Source organism: Hyperoodon ampullatus (assembly GCF_949752795.1).
Source record: "Hyperoodon ampullatus genome assembly, chromosome: 14".
In the NCBI taxonomy this organism is placed as follows: Eukaryota; Metazoa; Chordata; class Mammalia; order Artiodactyla; family Ziphiidae; genus Hyperoodon; species Hyperoodon ampullatus.
Genome location: NC_136927.1, coordinates 75,425,365 through 75,449,459, shown reverse-complemented (window position 1 = coordinate 75,449,459; position 24,095 = coordinate 75,425,365). Strand labels below are relative to the sequence as shown.

The 24,095-nt window shown below is 47.9% G+C and overlaps 1 protein-coding gene across 3 annotated transcripts in view; it reads left to right on the top strand.

Moving 5' to 3' along the window:
* The window catches only part of SULF2 (sulfatase 2), a gene marked incomplete at both ends in the record, with an annotated part of 109,689 nt that extends 88,813 nt beyond the window's left edge, over positions 1–20,876 (top strand). The window contains 10 exons of one of the 3 annotated variants that reach the window (XM_079720325.1): positions 14,754–14,970; positions 15,100–15,196; positions 15,662–15,756; positions 16,686–16,745; positions 17,153–17,322; positions 17,533–17,675; positions 18,725–18,848; positions 19,554–19,587; positions 19,831–19,884; positions 20,846–20,876. In XM_079720325.1, coding sequence (XP_079576451.1) covers positions 14,754–14,970; positions 15,100–15,196; positions 15,662–15,756; positions 16,686–16,745; positions 17,153–17,322; positions 17,533–17,675; positions 18,725–18,848; positions 19,554–19,587; positions 19,831–19,884; positions 20,846–20,876 — 1,025 coding nt within the window. The remainder of the gene's footprint in view (positions 1–14,753; positions 14,971–15,099; positions 15,197–15,661; positions 15,757–16,685; positions 16,746–17,152; positions 17,323–17,532; positions 17,676–18,724; positions 18,849–19,553; positions 19,588–19,830; positions 19,885–20,845) is intronic. The other 2 variants (XM_079720326.1, XM_079720327.1) reach the window with 2 other exon arrangements.
* Positions 20,877–24,095: the final 3,219 nt, after the last annotated feature.

The window sequence follows — 24,095 nt, the reverse complement described above, 5'->3', positions numbered from 1 at the left end:
GAAGCTCGCAGGAATCGTACCCCGTATTTACCCCAGGAGCACTTCCACACTCACTAGTTCAGCATCAAGGTGACGCTGTAGAACAGGACCACCGCGAATAACGGGAATCGACTATACAGTTGACCCCGAACAATGTGGGTTTGAACTCCACAGGTCCGCTTGCACGTGGATATTCTTTGATAGTAAATACTACTCCACTGTCTGTGGTTGGTTGAATCCACAGATGTAGAGAGACCACGGATATGGGGGGCTGACTATAAGTTATACACAGCTGAACCCCACGTTGTTCAAGGGTCAACTGTACTTTGCAAGGAGGAAGAGCCCCCCATCCCACCTGGAGAAGCCGCCATAACCTTCACCCCTCCCCCCAACCCAGCAGGGGCTGAAGAAGGACAGAAAGTTAGAAAACCAGCAAGCGGAGGCGGGGAGGGGGAGGTCCTCTGGGCCTGGCTGCAGGACTCAGCTGTCACTCTGGGTACATGACCCCGTTCTGAGGGTCAGCTCCCCTGGGAAGCACGCTCCCTGCCGAACGTTCAAATAAGGATGCGCCTGGGCTTTGAGGATGCTTGGCAGGTTGCTGGGTGCCAAGGACTCGGTGTCAGTGAGATCCAGTCCCCTGGCTGGAATGTCTTGCTCCCTGACCTAATGGGAGCCAAAGCCTAATTCGAGATTTTAGTTCTGTTTTCTTTCATTGTGGTACAACATGCATTATCTAACATTGACCGTCTTAACCGTTTTTTAAGCACATTGACATCATTGCTCAACCATCACCACCGTCCATCTCCAGAGCTCTCTTTATCTGGCACAACTGAAACTCAGTACCCATTAAACAACAACTCCCCATTATCCCGTCCCTGGCCACCACCCCTCTGCTTTCTCTGAATCTGACTGTTCTAGGTACTTCATCTAAGCAGAATCACGCACCATTTGTCCTCTTGTGACTGCCTTACTTCACATGGCGTAATGTCCTCAAGGTGCATGCTTGCTGTAGCCTGTGTCAGAATTCCCTTCCTTTTTCAGGCTGAATCAGATTCCCTTGTAGCCTAATTAGAGACTGGGTGTCTGGCGACAGGCTGAGGTCTCTTCCTGTCTTTGCAGAGGACACCTTCGTTACAGAGCAGGTGTGTCTCCATAACAACCCGGCTGCTGCCTCAAGTGGCACATCCCAACTGATGGTCCCCCATTATAATTCCTCACAACCTGATTACTAACTACTAAGCTCATCTTTTTTTAGCAGATAAAACGATTGGTTGAATTACACAGCTAACATCTTGCTTCAGGACATGGCACACTGGGTAATGTTTAAGTAAGACAAGAACTTGTGACTCAGTTAAGCCTTTTTTTTTTTTTTTCCTATTACTTCTTAGAGGGAAGAAAAATGCACCTAAATAACTGAGACTCGGCTCAACCCAGGCCCTCCTGTGAGGACGGTGTGACATCACAGCCCTGTCTGATACGCCCCTCACAGCGTCCTGGGAGCAAGGCAAGGGTGGCTCCTCACAGCAGACAGGAAAGGTCAGCTCACACGGCCACCTGGGCGACTTGGGCCCCATCGCCTGGCCCAATATTCTTCCTCCTGCACATGCCTGCCAGCAAGATGGTCTCTGTCACTCCTTTCTGAGCAGCCAGGCTAGAGCAGGGGTTTTCAACTGGGGGCGACTTTGCCCCCCAGGGACACTTGGCCGTGTGGTGACATTTCTGGCTGTCGTAATCGTGTGTGATGGGCAGCGGGAGGGATGCTCCTGGCGTCCAGTGAACGGATGCTGTGGACGCTGCTAAGCATCCTGTGAGGTGCAGGTCAGGATTTATCCGGCCCCACAGTGTTGCCAGTTGTGAGGTTGAGATGCCCTGGCCCAGAGCAGCTCAGACCCCGGCTCACCCTAACCCACTGGGCTGTGGGCTGTGGGGTGAGGAAGCAGGCAGAGCAGCCAACCCAGAACAGAGGGGAGACCCAGGACCCAGGGGGAGGAGATGAGGACTCGGGGATGGGTCCAGGTGGCCGGTGTTTATTCATCTCTTCTCCCAACAAATCCGCAAGCCCTGCCATATGCCAGCTGCTGAGGTTACAGAGGTGAACTTGAGAGACACGGATTGGACCTCGTGGGTGAGACCAGGTGTCAGCAAGTTAACAAAGTGGGAAGATCACTTCCCTGGGTGCAAAATGCATGGAGGAGATGAAACAGCGGTGTGACCAGGTGGAGAGGGGCGGATGGGTGTAGGCTGTAGGATGGGTGGTCGGTTGACATTTAAACGAGAGCCAAGTATGTAGAAGGAACAGGCCATGGGACTAGCAGAGGGGAAGTGCTCTAAGTCAGGGGAAGAGGAAGCACAAAGTTCCTGTGGGTCCCACCCCAGAGAGCAGGCCACACTGCCTCGGGCTTCCCGGGCCTGGGGAGGTGGGAGGGCCCAGCTGTGACCTTGGGTGAGGATGTCACAGCGGCAGTGTCCCTAACTAGCAGAGAAGCTGCTAGATGCCAGCTTGCAGGTGCTGAAATATTTAGCAGGTCTGTTTCATGTCAAACTCCAAAGAGCCCTGGAAGGCAGGTATCGTCATGAGAACACAGCTGCTTGGAAATTAACTCACTTGCCTGTGCGCTGGCTCAGGATTTGCACCCAGGCAATCAGAGTCCAGAGCCTCAGCTCTTTTTTTTTTTTTTTTTTTTAATAAATTTATTTATTTATTTTTGGCTGCGTTGGGTCCTCGTTGCTGCGCGCGGGCTTTCTCTAGTTGCGGCGAGCAGGGGCCGCTCTTCGTTGCGGTGTGTGGGCTTCTCATTGTGGTGGCTTCTCTTGTTGCGGAGCACAGGTTCTAGGCACACAGGCTTCAGTAGTTGTGGCGTGTGGGCTCAGTAGTTGTGGCTCGCGGGCTCTAGAGCGCAGGCTCAGTAGTTGTGGCACATGGGCTTAGTTGCTCCGTGGCATGTGGGATCTTCCCGGACCAGAGCTCAAACCCGTGTCCATTGCATTGACAGGCGGATTCTTAATCACTGTGCCACCAGGGAAGCCCCCAGAGCCTCAGCTCTTGGCCACTGGGTTAGGAAGTGCCCTGTTCCCAGTATATGTGGTAGGGAGGGCACCTCCAGGACCCTGGAAACAAAGACACCTAGGGTGACAAAGAGAGCAAGTGGTGTGGCTTCAGTCCCAGAAAAGGTGTACACCAGGGCTGGCAGGTTTTTGCTGTAAAGGGCCAGAGAGTAAATATTTGAGGCTGTGGGAGCTAAACAATCTTTGTGTCAAATGCTCCATTCCATCACTGTGGCAAGAAAACAGCCAAGGACTCTGCAAATGGTTGAGAGTAACTTATGTACAAAATCAGGCAGAGGGCTGGATTGGGCCTGGAAGCCATAGTTTGGGGACCCATGGGTGCATGGCTGGGGGCGTGGAGAACGCCAGAGCAAGCAACACAAAGGAGCAGAAAGAACCCACTGGGTCTGCTTCCTGGCCCTCTTAGGCAGGGGTGCCCTCCTCCCGCAGGGAGATCAGCTCAGTACTGTGTGCGTTTCGGGCCCAGGCACTGTGGCTTCATGGAGACTGAACTCAGGGAGGAAAAAGCCAAGGAGAAAGCTGCCCGGAGTCAGAAAAGGCCCAAGGCTTTGTCAGAGAAATGCCTCTCCTGGACCTGGACCCCCAGATCCTTTGGCCCATGAGACTCTGATACAAGGAGGAAAGGTAAAAGCAACTGCCCCCGGGGTCGAGGGGTTGGGGGATGTGGGGCAAGACCAGATCCTGGAGCCCTGGCCTGGGCCATGCGGAAGAGGGAACCCGTTCCTCCCTTCTTGGGCCCCACCACCCGGCCTCCAGCCAGTCCTCGACCTTTGGTCGCCACCTGGTGGTCATTAGGAGCCCAGCAGAAACCCGGGTCGGGCCTGGCTCCAGGCCGTGCTCCAAAAACAGATGGATGTTTCAGGGCAGCGGGGTTACAGACTTGAGGCGGGCCTAGGTCCGACCTAAAATGGAAGGAGGAGCGGGGACTGTGGCCAAACGGGAAACACTCTGCCCTGTAGGAAGAGGCAGCACATCAGCTCCTGCCCCGCCATCCACGCTGCCGGTGGGCCCGGTGTAGGCGGCATATCTCCGGTTTTCTCTTCAGAAGCTGGAGATCTGTGCTCCTCCGTGACCACCCTCCCCCAACCCCATTTTTCTGAAGTGTTAGCAACTTGATCAATTTTGTCTTTTAATATACAGAAGATACAGGAAATCTGGGCTCTGACTTGAGCCTGTGTTGAGGAGGGGGAGATTCACCCCCTGCCCCTCTCGAGTTCTCTTGGCTGGTCAGATAATTAACTTGACATGAGACAGATGAACAGGAGAAAAAAGTTCATTCATACACACTGAGGTCTCATAGAAATGGGACCCCAGAGCGACCAAAGCAGGTTGTTTACACACCATTTTTAGACAAGGAAACAATGATTTGTGGAGATTTAAGAGCACAGGGGCTGGTACTTGGGGCAGCAGACTAATGAAGGAGTAAAGTTAGTTTATACAGCTTTCTTAGCCTTGAATTCCCTGACTCTGGTGATAAGGATGCTTTCTCTTCTCCTGGTATAAGGAAGGGACCTTCACGTGGGAGATTTATTTCCCACTTTTAGGGGGGAAAGAGGAGGGTCAGTGTTTTTTTATGTTTTCTTTGGCCACCAGCTGTTTCTTAAGTAACTTTAATTCAAAAGAACCAATATGCCATTGTGGCATATCTTGGGGTGAACTGCTCTGAGCCCCAACCGTTCCCTCTAAAATTGACCAGGAAGTTTCACTTTTTAAAAGGAGGGTTGGTGGCCATGGAGAGAGAAATCAGGTTAGGAGCCGAGTGCTAAGAGCTCTGCAAAGGGAGAAAAGAACGGAGATTAGAATGAGGATGAACAAACAAAAGGACAAATCGAAGCCCCTTCTCCACCCCCATTAAACCAGTCCCTAGTCCTGGTGTAGGTCAGTCCAGTAAAATGGCCACGCTTCCCTCCACTGATAGAAAGAGCTAACCTCTCTTGCTAGAGGTAAGGTGGACACTCCTTGTCCCATTTGGGTTACATGGGAGCAGTGTTTTCACCAATGATGCACAGGCTCCTCCTTGCTGAGCTCCTTTAAAGCTTGGTTCTGTCACTGAGCCAAGGAAGTCCAGATTTCTGGTCCACCTATATATATATAGTGTGGTATCGGGCGGCTTAGTCAGGGGAGCAGCTGTAATACCCCAAGGGTGGCTGGTGAGCCATCCAGGACACTTGGTGAGCTGGCAGATGTTTATACTAAAAAGTAGTGTCAGGGTCATTTCCAGTCTCCATGAAAGGCTTGAAGATGCCACCTGTGGAATCAAACCCCTGAGTCTGACTGCAGTACTGCCCTGGCCTGTCACCCAGGAAAGGTCCAGTGTTTGTTTTCAATGCAAAGGGAAATTTTTCACCTATTGTTTTTAGCCTGGGCGAGGGACAGCCCTTGAGCTTCTATAGAGGTTTTCCGGGGCCCCGATAACTCCCCAGAAGGAGAGACGGAGCGATGTTTTTCGGTCGTGGATACCATTCCCTGTCATTGAACCATCTTCTGTACCTAGTCCACAGTGTGCACATTGGCAGGAACGCAGACCAGCTCAGAGGCACTTGTACCGTCTAGATGTTGACACAACCAACAGATTGATTGATTAACGTGGCCAGGCTTTGGTAAACTGGCACAACGGGGTGTTTGGTTTATGCCTGACCTGTTGACAAAGTAAAGGTTACTAAGCAAGACACAGGTTGAAAAGGAGCCCATAGTGGAGACTTTTAGAGGGGAAGTAAGCTAGATAGACAAGCACTCTCCGCTCAGCCTCCTGATAATGATAATGAATGTGGGAAAGTGGTCTTTAGTAAGAGAAGGTGCATGTTTGTTTGTTTGTTTAGCGTGTGATTATATAGGGAGTCTTAAAGGGGGGGAATAGGTAAAAATGAAGTTTTTAAAATTTATTTTATTGAAGTATAATTGATTTACAATGTTGTGTTAATTTCTGCTGTACAGGAAGGTGATTCAGTTACACACACACACACACACACACACACATATATATATACACACCCATGTTTTTTCATACTCTTTTCCGTTATGGTTTATCTCAGGATACTGAGTATAGTTCCCTGTGCTCTACAGTAGGACCTTGTTGCTTCTCCATCCTGTATGTAACAGTTTGCATCTGCCAACCCCAAGCTCCCAGTCCTCCCCTCCCCCACCCCCTCTCCCCCTTGGCAACCACGAGTCTGTCCTCCATGTCTATGAGTCTGTTTCTGTTTCATAGATATGTTCATGTGTGTCATGTTTTAGATTCCACATATAAGTGATATCATGGTATTTGTCTCTTTCTGACTTACTTCACTTAGTATGACAATCTCTAGGTCCATCCGTGTTGCTGCAAATGGCATTATTTCATTCTTTTTTATGGCTGAGTAATATTCCATTGTATATACGTACCACAGTTTCTTTATCCATTCATCTGTCCATGGACATTAAGGTTGCTTCCATGTCTTAGCTGTTGTAAATAGTGCTGCTGTACGTAGGAGTGCGTGTATGTTTTCGAATTAGAGTTTTCCGCAGATATACGCCCAGGAGTGGGATTGCAAGTGAAGTTTCTTGATCCGTGATATTGGGAAAAGCTGTCTAATTTGTGATGCCAGCTGCTTCCAGGCCTGGGAAGTGGCCTGGAAATCCTTACTTTGAGTCACCTGTGGGGACTGTCTCCCAGCTGTCTTGAGAGCGATGGTCCAGGCCAAGTTGGCATGACTTGCATGAACCCAGGAGGATTTTCCCTTTATTTTGGTGGTAACACAGGGAGTGTAGGTAGATAGCAGTACCTCATAACGTCCTTCCCAGAGAGGTGACAGTGCATGTTTTCTTCTAAAGTCCTTGATGTAAACCTGGTCTCCTGGTCAAAAGGGATGTCAGGGTGTCAGTCGGGGATGCCACGCCCCTTTTCCCTCTTGGCAATAAGCTTCAGGTACACTAGTCAGTTCTTGTAGGCAGCTGGTCAGAGCATCAAATTATTCACTTATGTTCCCACAATGTCCACTTAATCCAGAAATAGAAAGTTTAGAGATGCCAGTAAGCCTGGGTTACCCAAGCACTATTTCAGAAGAGGTTAATCCATGTCTCCTATTGGAGTATTCCTGATCCTTATACAGGCCAGGGGCAAAGCTTCTGACCATTTAAGCCCAGTTACTTGCCAGAGCTTTTCCTAAATTCCTTTTATATCTAGATTTTTATGTTCCACTTGCCCTGATGGTGGAGTTATGGTACAGAGTGTGGAATTTTAATGTGTACCCCGGAGTGTTTGCAAGCAGATGGTTTATCTCTGCTATAAAATGAGTTCCTTGGTCTGATTCAATCCATAAAGGAATGTCAAAATTAGGAATAACCTCAGTTATTAATTTCGTTACCACTGTGTGGCATCACCACATCTAGTCCGATGGCATTCAGTCCCTCCACTAACCATGTAAAAGACAACCAAATAGCAAGAATAGCCTAAAGCTGGGGGCGAATCTGTTAAGATCTGTTTGGAGTGCCACAAAGGGCAGTGTGGGCCTGGTAAGCCTTCCTAGGGCACACTGATTTCTCCCAGAAGTTAGGTGCAATTCACTAGTAGTGCACTGGGAAATAATTTGGTCAGAAATTCCATGGCTGCCAGGGCAAAACCACTCTCCTGTCTGCACAGTACATCTCATCTGATGGGAGGTAAGCTCAAGCCGCAAGGTCAAAGGAAAAGGAGCTACCTGAAGTACATGTGGCCCAATGTCTAATTTATCTGATCATTGTTTGGTACCTTTTTTGTGTCCATTTGTCCTTTTTTAGATTGTGGGGCATTTGCCTGATAGTTAATATCAGTCAGGGATAAAGGCAGGTTTAAAAATTGGGTGGAGAAAGGATAAAGGGGGCATTTTGAGCTGCAATTTTAGCAGCTCTTTCCACCCTATCATTTCCTAAAGATAAAGCATCAGTCTCCTGAGCAGTGAACAGCAGCGTTAGAAGCGAGGTGACTAGCTTATCACAGGGCAGCAATTATATACCCGTTAGCACTAGGAGGACCTGAAGAGGTCAGGAATCCACGGGATCTCCAAATCGTACCAACAGCATGGCAGACTCCAAAAGCATCTTTGGAGTCTGTGTAAATGGTAGCAGTTTCCCCTTTGCTCGTGTGTGTGCTCCAGGAAGAGCGATGAGTTCAGCCGCATGGGCTGGTCTCACAGTGGGCACAGAATATGCCTCACGTGGTTCACGTGGGGAGCCACAGCATAACCAGTTATTATGTTTCGCTGGAAACTTTGTTTACAGGAGCCATCACAAAATCGAGGTAAGTCTGGGTTGTCTACAGGGATGTCTGAGAGAGCATCTCGTGGCTCTGAGACCGTTCCTGTAGTTGCGAGGCACTCGTGTGGCATGGAGTGGGGCTCTCCACCATCAGGGAGGGGGGTAAAGGAGCCAGATTTAGAGTATTAATGATGGACGGTGATGGGTAGGTTAAGAGCCTGCTCACAGGTGGTCTCTCACCACGCAGAGAAGTGCCGCATCCTGTGAACTTGTAACATAGCAGACACAGCATGGGAAACAGAGGTGACTGGGGGAGCCTATGGTTAGAGCACTGGCTTTGTAGTCAGCATGGCCACGTACATAAGGGGGGCGTACGTGGTGCCGTAGAGTCTAACTAACATGAGAAATACGCTGTAGGACTTAACTGAGGCAATAGGCTGTCCTAGAATGCCAGCAGTAATCCCATCGTTTCCATGGCCGCGTAGAAGAAAAGGTTTGTCACGATCAGGTAAGCCAAGAACCAGAGGTGTGGACAGGAACTAATGTAAGCCTTCGTAGGGGAGCAGAATTTGCTACCGTAAAATACATCTCTTTGGCATATTACCTTGAGCTGGTTATTTTCTGGGCAACAGCAGACACAGGGGAAACTGAAAACCTAGTGGGAGTTGCCCTTTTGCAAGAAACATGGACGTCTGTAAGGGAAATCTCCATTTGTAACGGTGTCTCCCTCTCTGTCCCTGGAAGAGGAGGTTGACCAAATCTCTGGAAACTCTTCTCCATGGAGGGGGCCAGGGCTTAAATCTGTGTCACAGCCACCCCCATTTACTGTGCTTTTCCTGGTCGCCTTCCCTGACTGGATCTCCCACCCTCCACATCCTCTTTTGTCTTTGGCTGAGGGTTTCAGGTGAGGGCTTCCAGGTTTTTCTGGGTTTCTCCCATGGATACGGTATTAAACTTTTGTTTGATTTTCTCCTGTTAACCTGTCTCAAGTCAACTTAATTCTTAGACCAGCCAGAAGAACCTAGAAGGGTAGAAGGAAAACTTCTCCCCGACGGCTATGCCAGTTCTTGTTACGGGTCTCCCTTGAGAGGTAAATGCAGAGAAGGTGTGTGTCAGGTGCATGGGATTGAAGAGGAATCTGAGCAGAGCTCAGTTACCTTAACCAGGCTGGGTCAGCAGGAGTCGAAGTGAGGGTAACAGCTGGGTTAGGGACCACAGGGTGCCCGGGAATTACAAGAGTTTATGGCTCTTAGGGCTTGTACAAATCGAGAGATTTGATTCCTGTCTGGGCCAAATTTACCTTCTTTCATTACAAATTTACCTACTTTCATGTGGAGTGTGACAGGGTGAGGAAGTAAAAACAAGCACATCCAGCTCTAAGAGAGTCTATCATAGGGTTAATTCCTCGCTTTGTATCTCTTTGCAGAGAAGGGACCTGTTTATTTTTCTTCCAGGTCATGCATACAGGCTCAGCACTTAGTAGCAGTCCAACTTCATTGGCATGTGTGGCCCAGGGACTAATTGGGACATCTGTTAAAGACGCACCCTCTACAGAGGAATTTAAATCAGGACGAGTTTCTAATAAGGAAAGTAGATTTGGGGCTTGGTCTGAGGGCAAGGAAATAAAAAATGCCCTTCTGATTACATTTTAGAGTAGCACTAAATTTATGTAACAAATCTCTATCAAGAAGGTTCGCTGGTGAGCAGTTGGAAATTAGATATGATGGGTGTTAAGAGGCCCTAAAAGATATTAGGGTGGACTGAGATGTGGGTAATGTAGTAGGTTGTCCAGAGACTCTGACTGCTTGTATAGAATCAGCAGTGACAGGTTGAGATAAATCCTCTGAGCGACGGTAGAGAAAGGCACACTGGTGTCAATTAAGAAATCCAGTTCCCAATCCTCTATTTTAAGTAGCCTCTGGGATGCAACAGAGGATTGGCTGACCCCGTCATTTGAGAAGGAATTGTCCCTCAGAAGGAGAAGAATGAACTTTCTGGGCATGCTGGGGCCTAGGGGGATTGTTTCTTAAACTTTCCTTCCTTTTGAGTGTAGGACAAATTTCTCTTCCATTGTCCTGATTTCTTATAATATCTGCAGTTGTCTGGAGGCAAACAGGAAGAGCTCTGAGTGAGCCTGGAGTTACTCTCAGAGTCATGCTTTTGTTTTCTATTCTTTTTTTTATTGAAGTATAATTTACAATGTTGTGCTAGCATCTGGTGTACAGTATAGTGATTGTTTTATACATATATTCTGTTTAGTTCCCTGTGCTATATAGTAAGACCTTGTTATTTATCTGTTTTATATATGGTCGTGTGTATCCGCTGATCCCAAGCTCCTAATTTATCCCTCCCCCACCCCCTTTCCCCTTTGGTAACCATAAGTTTGTCTTCTATGTCTGTGAGTCTGTTTTGTAAATAAGTTCATTTGTGTCATATTTTAGATTCCACATATAAGTGATATCATGTGGTATTTGTCTTTGTCTGACTTACTTCACTTAGTATGATAATCTCTAGGTCCATCCATGTTGCTGCAAATGGCATTATTTCATTCTTTTTATGGGTGAATATTATTCCATTGTATATATATACCACATCTTTATCCATTCCTCTGCCAGTGGACATTTACGTTGCTTCCATGTCTTGGCTATTGTAAATAGTGTTGCTATGAATATAGGTGTGCATGTACCTTCTTGAATTATAGTTTTGTCTGGGTATATGCCCAGGAGTGAGATTACTGAATCATATGGCAACTCTATTTTTAGTTTTTTAAGGAACCTCCATACTGTTTTCCGTAGTGGCTGCACCAATTTACATTCCCACCAGCGGTGTAGGAGGCTTCCCTTTTCTCCACACCCTCTCCAGCATTTGTTATTTGCAGACTTTTTGACGATGACCATTCTGACCGGTGTGAGGTGATACCTCATTGTAGTTTTGATTTGCATTTCTCTAATAATTAGTGATGTTGAGCATCTTTTCATGTGCCTATTGGCCATCTGTATGTTTTCTTTGGAGAAATGTCTATTTAGGTCTTCTGCCCATTTTTCGGTCGGGTTGTTTGGTTTTTTGTTACTGAGTTGCATGAGCTGTTTGTATGTTTTGGAAATTAATCCCTTGTCAGTAGCATCGTTTGCAAATATTTTCTCCCAGTCCCTAGGTTGTCTTTTTGTTTTATGGTTTCCTTTGCTGTGCAAAAGTTTATACATTTGATTAGGTCCCATTTGTTTATTTTTGCTTTAATTTCTATTGCCTTGGGAGACTGACCTAAGACAACCTTGGTACGATTTGTCAGAGAATGTTTTGCCTGTGTTCTCTTCTAGGAGTTTTATGGTATCATGTCTTATATTTGTCTTAATTAAGCCATTTCGAATTTATTTTTGTGTATGGTGAGAGGGTGTTGATTTACAAGCAGCCGTCCAGCTTTCCCAACACCACTTGCTAAAGAGACTGTCTTTTCTCCATTGTATATTCTTGCCTCCTTTGTCGAAGATTCATTGACGGTAGGTGTGATGCTTTTGTTTTCCTAAAGGTTCAAATTGCAAAGCAAGAATTGTTGCTTTTAATTCTTTTTTCTGCATTCCTGGAAAGTATTTTCGAAGAATCGAGCTCCAGCCTCCATTATTACACTTAGCGGTGGCCTAGACCAACCAACCACACTATCGTGAATTTGCTTTCTGATATCAGGGAGACAATTTCCCATTAGAGCAGATATGAAGAGATTCCTGTGCACTGGGGCTTCCAAGTTAAAGGCAGTGTGCCTTTGAAAAGTTTGCATGAAATGTTCAAAAAGGCTTTAGGATGCTTTCCTCCCGAGTACAGAATTCAACCTTAAACTAATTAACTTTAGGGGGAAAGGCCTCAAATATCGCTCCTGTCAAACCTTGAATATCAGCCTCCAGCTGAGCCTCCTCCTGGTCATTTGCAGGCCTAGGAGAGGTTCCCGCATTCAGGGGGAAAGAGGTGGAGTCAGTGTTTTTTAATATCATTTTTTTCCCCACCAGCTGTGTTTCAAAGAACTTTAATTCAAAATAATCAATATGCCATTGTGGCATCTTGGGGTGGCCTGCTCTGAGCCCCAGCACCTGCATGCCCTCAGTTTTCCATAGGTGACTTAGAGCTTAGAAAAAAACACCTCTCAGCTCCACTCACTGCCCACCCTGTGGAGAGCATCCAGCTCACTGCTGGGGAAATAGACTCGGAGAAGATCAGTGACCTCCCCAAGCCCCCCACTCCCTTTTCTGTCTGGGAGAATGTGATGCTTGGCTCTTTTTTCCCCAGTTCAAATTAATGGGCTTTTTGATCTTGTTTTGTGGGGGTTTACTGCAGTATAATTAACATATTACATTAGTTTCAGGTGTACAACATTGTGATTCGATATTTGTATATATTGCAAACTGATCGCGCCAACAAGTCCACTTAACGTAGTTACAAAAACTTTTTTTCTGGTGATGAGAACTATTAAGACCTACTCTCTCAGCAACTTTCAAATATGCAATACAGTATTCTTGTTAACTATGGCCACCAGGCTGTACATTACATCCCCAGGACTGACTGACTCTGTAACTGGAAGTTTGTACCTTTTGACCCCCTTTGCCCATTTCGCCCACCATTCCTACCCCCCACCCCCCCATTTGGCAACCACTAATCCGTTCTCTATGAGCTTGGTTGGTTGGTTGGTTTTAGATTCCACAGATAAGTGAGATCATATGCTGTTTGTCGTCCTCTGACTTATTTTGCTTAGCATAATCCCCTCAAGGTCCACCTCTGTTGTCGCAAACAATGAGATTTCCTTCTATTTGATGGCTGAGTAATATTCCTGTGTGTGTGTGTGCGTGCGCGCGTGCGCCACATCTTCTGTATCCATTCATCCACCAGTGGACACTTAGGTTATTTCTGTATCTTGGCTATTGTAAATAATGCAGTGAACATGGGGGTACACATGTCTTTGAGTTAGTGTTTTTGTTTTCTTCAGATAAATATCCAGAAGTGGAATTGCTGGATCATAGGGTGTTCTATCTTTAATTTTTTGAGGAACTTCCATACTGTTTTCCAAAGTGGCTGCAACAATGTACATTCCCACCAACAGTGCACAATTGCTCCCTTTTCTCCACATCCTCGCCAACATTTGTTATTTCGTATTTTTTTGATAATAGCCATTCTGACGGGTGTGAGATGGTATCTCACTGTGGTTTTGATTTGCATTTCCTTGATGATTAGTGATGTGGAGCATCTTTTCATGTACCCGTTGGCCATCTGTATGTCTTCTTTGGAAAATTGTCTATTCTGATCCTCTGCCTGTTTTTCAATTGATTGTTTAGGGGGTTTCCTATTGAATTATATGTCTTTATATTTTGGATATTAATGGCTTATCAGTTTTTATCATAAATGGATGTTGAATTTCGTAAAATGCTTTTTCTGCATACACTGAGATGACCATATGATTTTTATCCTTCATTTGTTAATGTGGTATATCACATTGATTTGCAGATGGTAAACCATCCTTGCATCCCTGGAATAAATCCCACTTGATCATGGTATATGATCCTTTTAATGTATTGTTCTATTTGGTTTGCTAATATTTTGTTGAGGACTTTTGCATCTATGTTCATCAGAGATACTAGCCTGTACTTTTCTTGTGGCATCCTTGTCTGGTTTTGGTATCAGAGTAATACTGGCCTCGTAAAAATAAGTTTGGAAGTGTTCCCTCCTTTTCTATTTTTGGAAGCATTTGAGGATTGGTATTCATTCTTCTTTAAATGTTTGGTGGAATTCACCAGTGAAGCTGTCTGGTCCTAGACTTTTTGTTTGTTGGAAGGTTTCTGATTACTGATTCAATCTCCTTAATTATATCCACTTTTCCCCCCCTTTTTTTTTAATTGACATGAACGTCACATAACAAAATTACCATTTTTACAAGTTTATAAATGTACAATTCAGAAGCATTTAGTCCATTTACAGTGTACTGCAACCATCCCCTCTGTCTAGTTCTAAACCATTTGCATCACCCCAAAAGGAACTCCATTACCCTTCTCCCCCATCCCATGGCAACCACTAATTTGCTTTCTGTTTCTACGTCTTTACCTATCCTGGATATCATATAAATAGAATCATACAATGTGTGACTTCTGTATCTGACTTCCTTCACACATTAGTGTTTTTGACATTCGTCAGCATTGTTGCTTCAGTTCTGTGTTCGAATCCTCCATTGTGTGGATGTCCCAGTTTATCTATGCACAGCTCCTCCTTGAGATTATCTCAGGCCAATTCCTTCTTAGCTCTGGGACTTCAGTCTCCCCAAGTGAATCAACTTGAGGTCCTTTCCACTGGGGTCCAGGGCCCACTTTCCCGGTAGGTAGGTTTCCTGAGCCCACCAGTCTCGGGCAGCACTGAGGCCCTGGCTTGGGAGCACAGCCCTGTCTGGATGGATCAAGAGTCTGCTGCCCAGGGAGCCTGGCCAGTCTGGCCAGCCTCCCAGCCCAGTCACCCCTCTGACCCCACAGAGTACAAGGCCAGCTATGCCCGGAATCGCTCCATCCGCTCAGTGGCTGTCGAGGGGCACCACGTCGGCCTGGACGACTGGTCCCAGCCCCGCAACCTCACCAAGCGGCACTGGCCAGGCGCCCCTGAGGACCAAGACGACAGGGATGGCGGGGACTTCAGTGGCACCGGGGGCCTTCCGGACCACTCAGCCCCCAACCCCATTAAAGTCACACATCGGTGAGAGTCTAGGGTGGGGGTCGGGGGTGGGGGGGCTGGACCTTGGCAGGGGCGCCCACACCTCTCAGGCCCCTGCCTGGGCCCCCTCAATGCCCTGAGGGCCCCACGTGACCGCTTCTCTCTTAACAGGTGCTACATCCTGGAGAACGACACGGTCCAGTGCGACCTGGACCTGTACAAGTCCCTGCAGGCCTGGAAGGACCACAAGCTGCACATTGACCACGAGGTGACAGGAGTCTGGGCCGGGAGGGTTCTCACGACCCCGAGCTTGGCGGGGCCACCAGCCACAGCCGGAGACAGGGAAGCCAGGCCCAGGGGAGGGAGGCCCCGGAGAATCCTTCACCAGGGCCGGCAGTGTCGGTCCTGGCCTCAGACAGACAGCTCCTGCCGGATTGGGGTGGGGGGAACAGCACAGCCACGTCGTACCCCTTTGTGATCTACAAGATGCTCACACCACACTCAGCCCTTCCAACAGGCCTGCGGGGAGACCTTGAAGTCTCCCATGGGCTCAGCGGGTTCTCGGGCAGGACAAGACAGGAGAATGACCCACAGTTCCTTCAACAGGTGGAACCAAGGACCACCACCCCCAGCACCCACAGACGCGCACAGTGGCTAGGAGGCCCCGCCAGGCCAGCCCTGCTGACCCAGCCCCCCAGAGGCTCACGGCCTCCTCTCCTGTTCCCTCCCTCAGATCGAGACCCTGCAGAACAAAATAAAGAACCTGAGGGAAGTCCGAGGTCACCTGAAGAAAAAGCGGCCAGAAGAATGTGACTGTCACAAAATCAGGTGAGGAGGTAGCAGAAAGCCCCAGGGAAGACCCCGAGTGCTCTTGCAGGATCACTCCTAGGGATACAGCGTCCCCTCCTCTGTGACTCCTTTCATTATTTTTATACCCCTGTCTCCTTGCTTAGGATAGACATAATTAGTAATAATTCACATTCCCGTTGTCAGCCACTGGGCAGAAAGCACCGCCCCTCGGGTACCAGCCAGATGCCCAGATTCATGCACTGCTGACAGGCAGGCCCTTGATTGTGGAGCCGGTTCCCGGGAGGGAAAAGTGCCTCTGCTGACTGCCCTCCCGGGAACAGCCCACGTGGCCCAAGGCCCACGTTACCAGCTCAGGGAACCCCCAGCCCAAGAGTCTGAACTCGCAAGCAGTGCCGTCCAACAGAACCTCTCTGGTGATGGAAGCAGCTGTATCTGTGCTGCCCCGTATGGCAGCCACCAACCAACCACATGTGGCTACTGAGATCTGAACTGCGGCCCCTGTAGCTGAGGAACCGAATTGGTAGTTTAATTAAAATTGAAATAGCCACATGTGGTTAGTGGCTACTGTAGTCACTGCTGCCTTTCCAGAAAAGGATTACAGGGCTGGCCCTGACCAAGCGTGAGGTGGGCGGGGGCCTGGGGGCAACCCACCTGGAGATGCTGAGGCTAAAGCCACGCAGAGCCAGGCCCAGCCTCCAGACTTGGTTAACTGGCCTCTACCCCGACCTTCTATGTCTGGCTGAGGCCTTCAGCTGGGGGCTCCCAGGTCACATATGGAGGAAGGAGCTGGCAGGCAGGGGGCTGCCACCCAGGGGATAGTACCTCCCCAGCACTGCCCCAGAAGGAGAAACAGGGATCCCAGAGAAGCGCAGTTCACAGCCACCCCACGGTGTGGCCCTGAGCACAGTGTCTGAAAGCCAGGCTGGGGGGCTGGGGGTCTGTTGCAGTTACCACGCCCAGCACAAAGGCCGCCTCAAGCACAAAGGCTCCAGCCTGCATCCATTCAGGTAAGGGCAGAGGAAGCCGGCCCTCCCTTAAGCCAAAACAAACAAGGACAAGCCAAGTCCTGGCCTTTCCCTGGGAGGCGCAGAGGCCCGACTGCCAGATCAACAACGAGCAGGGGTCCGGGTGCCCCCTGTGGCCGGAGCGGGTTACTGCAGGGCAGGGCAGAGGCCCCAGGGGCGGGTGTGAGCAGGAGGCCCAGCAGCGCCCTAACCCTGTGCTGCCTCAGGAGCTAACGTCGGATGACAGGAGCCTCATCTGGCCCCAGCCCTGCCAAGGAACAGCAATGGGACTGGGCAAAGGGCCTCCCTTTGGGAACCCTCCAGGGCCATGACCCTGGCTCCCTGGGCAGGAAGAGGCTCCAAGGTGGGGTCGGGGGAGATGTGAGGGGTGCGGCCCTGTGTGCCCCTAGGAAGGGTTTGCAGGAGAAGGACAAGGTGTGGCTGCTGCGGGAGCAGAAGCGCAAGAAGAAACTCCGCAAGCTGCTGAGGCGCCTGCAGAACAACGACACGTGCAGCATGCCCGGCCTCACGTGCTTCACCCACGACAACCAGCACTGGCAGACGGCACCCCTCTGGACGCGTGAGCCAGCCGGGCCCAGGGCGGGGGCTCCTACCGGGGATCCCAGGGACCCAGTGCCCCCCAGCTTGTGAGCACTTCCTGGACAGACCCTGAGGGTCTTTCAGGAACAGGTCCCCCAGCAACCTCAGGGATCAAGTGCTCCGGCAGGAAGGGGCTGGGGGCTGGCAGCCAGGGCCTCTTCGGCTCAGGGCGTGCTCTCCTCCCTGGCAGTGGGGCCCTTCTGTGCCTGCACCAGCGCCAACAACAACACGTACTGGTGCATGAGGACTATCAATGAGACCCACAACTTCCTCTTCTGTGAATTTGCAACCGGCTTCCTGGAGTACTTTGATCTCAACACAGACCCCTACCAGGTAGGGACAACACAGGCTGGAGAAATGGGGCCCCTGCCAGGTAGGCCCCCCGAGGAAGTGATAACCGGTTTTTCAAGTCCCCCTGAGTCCCTAAGACAGCAAAAGTGAGTTGAAGCCACCAGGAAGGCTGGGACTCTGTGTGCCACCTGCCCTTCCTGCGTCCAGGTACAGCCTCTTCCCTCCAACTTACGCACCTGGCACGGTTCCAGCAGGTTTTGTGGGATCTTGGGAAGACGCCTAGAACTTTGGAGGCTCAGGGGTCCTTAGGGTCAGGCCAAACCCTACAGATGATAGGCCGGTAACTAACACTCAGGCAGCCCTTACTCCGCGCTTCCCCTACATTAACCCAACTGAATACATGCGGGACTGAAGTGGTGACTGGAACGTGCGTGTCCCTTCTGAAACAGATGGTCACAACCCAGCTTCAGCGCTAGAGCTTCTCAGTAGCATGGCCTTGGCATTGCCCAGTCTTCCATGTTTCAAGAAAAGTCTGAAAGTACTCTTTTACACGATTTCCAAGTGCAAGCAACTCGACTGTCTTGTTTTGCTCTAATTACCATACAAGCCACCAGTCTTTCTCCTTTGATAGGTCATCCCTGTATTTTACAAAAGGGGATGACAGCTGGTAGGTTACTGGGTCACCAGCGGCTCCCAGACCAGGCAAGGACAAGGTCACTCACCCAGGCCTTCGCCAGATGGCTGCTTTTCCATCAAGAGGAACAGAGGGGCTGTGAAGGAAGGCTGCTTAAAAATACAGGGCTGGGTTCCAAGCTTCTTTACAAGCTTGGTAAATTTCCTGACCAGTGGCTCCAGAAGTTCAATGTGACGTACACAGAGGTGTTTTTTATTTTGAGATTTCATGCACGTGGGGCTAGAGGCAAAAAGTAGTTCTAACTGTTCCAAACCCCAGCTCTTGTGGAAGTAGAGGTCACCATCCCTTCACACCTTGTGCTCCCCACCTGCCTGAAGTCAGTCCCCCAGCTGGTAGAAGGGGGCGGGGGGTGGTCCCTGTCTTCACCTCGTTGATAACCTACCTTTTTTCCAACCAGTTGATGAATGCAGTGAACACCCTGGACAGGGACGTCCTCAATCAGCTACATGTGCAGCTCATGGAGCTGAGGAGCTGCAAGGGTTACAGGCAGTGTAACCCCCGGACCCGGAACATGGACCTGGGTGAGCAGGTGCCCCAGCGTGCTGCGGGGTGACCACAGGAGGGGACGGAGGAGGTCCTGTCTGAAGAGGGAACCCAGAATCACCAGGAGTTGGTGAATTCTCACCAGTAGCTATAATATCACCTTCCTAACATTCACCAAGCACGTGCTACTTTTACGATAAGTGCCATCACTTACCCATCACTACAAGCCCACCAGGGTGCTAAGTGTTTTACATGCATTAACTGACAGGCCTTCTGACAACCCTCTGAGGTGAATCTGCTTGTCCTCGTTTTATGAGTAACGTGACCGGGTCCAGAGCCCTCGCACTTGGTCACACTACCACATCCTCTGGGAAATTTGCCGAGAGCCCACACTCGGGATGTCCCCGCTGCCCTCGGCTGTCTGTCCGCTGCAGCACAGGTGTTCCGTGCCCACGTGTGGCTCCCCCACTGTGACCAAGGTCAGTGCTGAATGACTGCAACAGGAGCCTGAAATCGATAAGAGGCCACGAGAGTGTAGGCGACCTACCAAGAGTCTTAGGGACAGCTCACCTGGTAATTCAGTCCCCTCTGTCTAGGAGCCACTACCAACATCATGGGATTGTGACAAAAAAACCTGAAGTGTTTTAAAGAAGAAAAAGAGGCAGTTATAAAGTTTGTCCTTGCTTGTGCCACTTTTGCCCTTATTTACCTGTTTCCATGTTGTGCATTTCTCTCTCCTTTAGGACTGAAAGATGGAGGAAGCTATGAGCAATACAGGTATTGCTTTTGCTTTTAAAGCCTGACAGTCGCCCCATATGGTGGCCCATCCTGTAGTCTAACCTCGAGGTTGCACGTGTGAGGTTGGGATGCTACCTTTCTCTGGTTTTCCAGGGGCCTAGCTCACCCACCAGCGATAGGTGTCCACTAAGAGACCTTCTTTGTCTAGTTCTTTGGGGGGGTCACTTTTTCTTTCTTGGTGACGGTTAACACTCTTTCTCCTTTTGACACTCGAAACCTTAGGCAGTTTCAGCGTCGAAAGTGGCCAGAAATGAAGAGACCTTCTTCCAAATCACTGTGAGTTGAGGAACCAGTTTACCAAGAGAGATCTGGCCTGATCCGCTTCGTTTTGCCAAGGCTGTTCTGCATGCATGCCCTTTCTCACTTATTCCTCTCATCTGTTCCCATAAGAGGGGAAGCAGTCATGTTAGTCTTTCCCATAAAATAACATACTTGGATATATTTCATGTTCTAGATTATACTTTGTCTAATACACCGTTGTTCTCCACGTCATCATCTGTGCTTGGTAAGCTCAAGGCCTTCCTGAGAGGCTGAGAACCATGTCAGTCGGCTAAGTGCCAGGCGTCTTGAAGGCTGTGGCTGCAGAGGTGCTACTTGGTCCATAGTGTCAGCAGCAAGGTGGCCTCACTGAATAGTTTCCAAAATATCCATGCTAGGAACTCCAGGGCCAACAGAGGCTGGTAGGGGCCAGGAGGCTGTGGCAACCTGGAGAGGTCACTCTGGTCTAAAGAGAACGGAATGGGATGCAATTTGAATCCTCTGCCTCATCAAGAAAATCCAGAAACGTAGATATGTGTGAGAATTTGTTAATGTTGGCAACTAATTTGGCATGAAGTCACCATGCAGGCCAACCAGCCCCCTTGGTGAGCTGCCATTTGCAACCTCTGGCCTATTCATTTCTGTCTTTATATGCATATAAACCTGTGTGGCTTTAACAGGAAAAATAGTGGGCCAGTTAAGCATTTCTTTGGTGCTACCAGAATGAAAGCACTTGATCTTTACATCTCACTTTCTCCTTAGCCACTATCCTATCCAGATCGTTACATGACATCTTTGCCAGCCACTGAATGTGTAAGCCAACAACTGACAATCTAGATGATTAGGTGATAGCAAGCCCTGAGGGATCTAGAAATACTCCTTCTCAGCAGCCACATCCTTGAAGCAAAGCTTACTCAGCTGTAGGACCAATTAAGAAATCCGTAAGTGGCGTGATAAATGAGTTTGCTTTGTTCTACAGGGGACAACTGTGGGAAGGCTGGGAAGGTTAAGAAGCATGAGATGGACCTCCAAAAACAGAGGCATCACCTGTACAATGAAAAACTCTGAATGATTTCCAGCAGACCTATGATGTTAGCCAAGAAGCCTGAGACACACAGAATTCGCTTTCAGTCAACGTGGCAGATTCTGGAAGAGAACCATCAGGAGTAGTGAGACTTCTGGAAGTCCATTTTTGCCCCTGCTTTTGCTTTGGATTATACCTCACCAGCTGCACAAAATGCATTTTCGTATCAAAAAGTCACCACTAACCCTCTCTGAGAGGCTCACAAGGGAAGAACAACAGAGAGATTTTTCTTGGAAATTTTCCCCAAGGGTGAAAGTCACTGGAATTTTTTTAAATCACAGGGTAAGAACCACCCTGTTTTAAATCCTCTTATTCTTTTGATCCTTCACAAAGAAGGAACTAGGAAGCAGGACAGAGGCAGGAAATGGTGACCAAGTTTCACAATGAGTCAACAGCACAAAAGTCATAAATTTATACTTCACACTATAACCCTGGTTGCCTCTGAAGAAACTGACTTCACTGTATATATGTGACTATTTACATGTAACCAGCTTGGGAACTTTTAGGGGAATTTGACTAATAAGAAAACCCAATTTTCAAGAGTGGTGGTGTCAATAAACGCTGTGGCCCATGTAAAAGAAAACCCCGTGCAGTTGTAGACTTTCCTCTTCCTGACCAGATGCCATTTCTCCCAGGATTCCTTTGTTATCTGTCCCAGAACTGATGTTTTTTAAAGTCCTGCAAAGACATGAAGTTGATGTATGTCCCAAGTTTTAATAAAATTGTATTTGTAAAGAAATTTTGTAGTCTTAAGTATTGTCAAACAATGTTGAAAACCCCAGCCAGTGACCAGCAGCTGGTATGAGGGAACCTTTGACATTTTCTAAAAGGCCATCCTTAGGAGTCTTTTTGGTGTGTTTGGTTTTTTTAAGTTAAAAAGCATTCAAGATACCACCAGTCAACACCTTTTTGGAAGTAGACACCACGGATTTAGATGGTTTTTTAAAAGGGAATACATGGTTATAAATTGACTAGAATTTACCATACTTCAGGGACCTCAAAGGTAAGTCTCATATCACACCAGCTTTAGGACCTCACTTTTTAAAAGTATTAACGAACTGGAAAGCAACTCACCTTATCCAGCCCTTCGTCATGTACCGGGTAGTCCCACGGGTAAAGGTAGCTGTCGGAGCGCTAGCCTGGGAGGAAGAGGAACTTCGGCCATCACCTGGCCCAGCACGTTTCTCCCTAACACACGACCCCTAAGCACTTACCTCGTGTAAGAACAGGGCCATGCTTTCCAGATTTCTTTCAGCCTCACAGAAACTGCTACTATTATCTGAAATAGGATTCCTTAGCCTTATCTCTTACCCTTTATCCAATCGGGATTAAAAAAAAAAAAAGTGGCACACTCTCAGCCTTCAATTTTAAATAGAAACCTTTATTTACAATGACGTCCAAAATGATCAACAAAGGAGTCACAGCTTACCACTCAACCATCTCATAAGTTATCCCATGTGGTTTGGATTCTTTGCAGTGTGGTTTATAGTCTTTAAAAACAACATCTAATGTAAAACTGATTGAAAGTGAATTCATTCTCAACACTGTAAGTCAATTCCTGAGAATTTAAATATTGCTCTCGGAATGACATGTCCATCTTCTTCAAAATTCCAAATATTGGAAAGAGAGAAAGAGAGAAGGAAGGAAAACGAGAACAGCCTGCTCACGATGAAACAGTCTGCCTTGGGGCCACATAACAGTTCTTGCCCCTCTGCAGCAGGGGAGAGTTCATCTACCCAAGAGGTTTTACTCCTGTGAACTTCCCACTTGTGAACAAATGCACGGATTCTGCAAATAAAAAGGGAACTGGACAGGCATATGGGTAGCTGGCAATCCATTCTGTTTACTTTCCAGCTGCATCTGTCTATGGATCAAGGAACTTATAGGACAGCAAGCCAGCTATGTTCTGTAGTACCCCGCCCCTACACACCCCCAACTCACCTTAGATATTAAATACTGATTAACTAAGCAGTCCTATTGATTGATATTTACACCTTTCCATCAAGATGCACAGTTTAGAAAAAGTGGCATCATAATATGAACATTAACAATGGATTTCTATTTGTTTTTTTAAAGGAAGAAATGTATCTCCTTTATATCATTTTGATCTTTATAAAATATATATATATTTATATTTATATATCTTTGGATTCAGCAAAAAAGTAGGTACTGGAAATATCTCACATTCTAAACGCAGATGAAAACATTACTTACACTGTTCACCCAACAGATGCTAAGGTTTAAAAAAGTGGTGGGGGTGAGGGGAGTAGGGGTGAGGAGAGGTAGGCAGGAGTACAAAGAGAACTATCCGAAAAAGATAAAACGGGAATAAAGGTAAAAACAAATTATCTCAAAGACCGCATCTATTAAAAGGAAACAAAATCTCAAATTTGCACCAATAAAATGAACAAGTAGAAAATATAAAAACTTATAATAAACTTCATTTTTCTTCCATATAAAAAGGGGGTGCTGCCTTCCACTTAGCCTGGAGTCAGGACTGCCTGAGGAAAAGAATCACAAAACTTTTTAATTAAAAGTCAAGAAAGGGTAAGAGCACCATTCTATTTCTCCCACACACGTGTGACTTCAACAAGAAAGGTTCAGATACATCTGATACAACTGTGTCTAAAAAGACAAGAGACTCTTATTCAGCTCTGCCTCTGTCTCCAGACCAGAGCACGTGTTATCTAAAAAGGAGAGGCCACTCAGATGGAAGCTGATGGATTTATAATCTTAGATTTGTTTTTAACCAGGTGGGGGGGAGTGTGAAACTCAAATCCACTCTAGTGGTGGTTCTGGAAACACAGGTTTCACTTACTCATAAGTCAAAGAAGTTAAATGATCTCACCTTCAGAGACACCTAGAAATATTGGCTAAACGTGTGAAAAAATTTTAACTGGCTCTCAGTTATTGCTAGGAAACGACACCGAGGCTAACAGACTTCGAAATTCATAGATAATCCAAAAAGCCAATTTCATTCAACTGTTTGAACCTGATAAAGCAAACCAGGTAAAGGGAATTACACTTGACTGTCTTCCCTATTCCCAACTGACAAGTGGCAGCAGCAGAAAGGGGCGGGGGCAGAGCGGGGAGGGAATGCAAAGGCGCCCAGTCAGACCTCGGCTCTGAATCGCATGAAACTGGC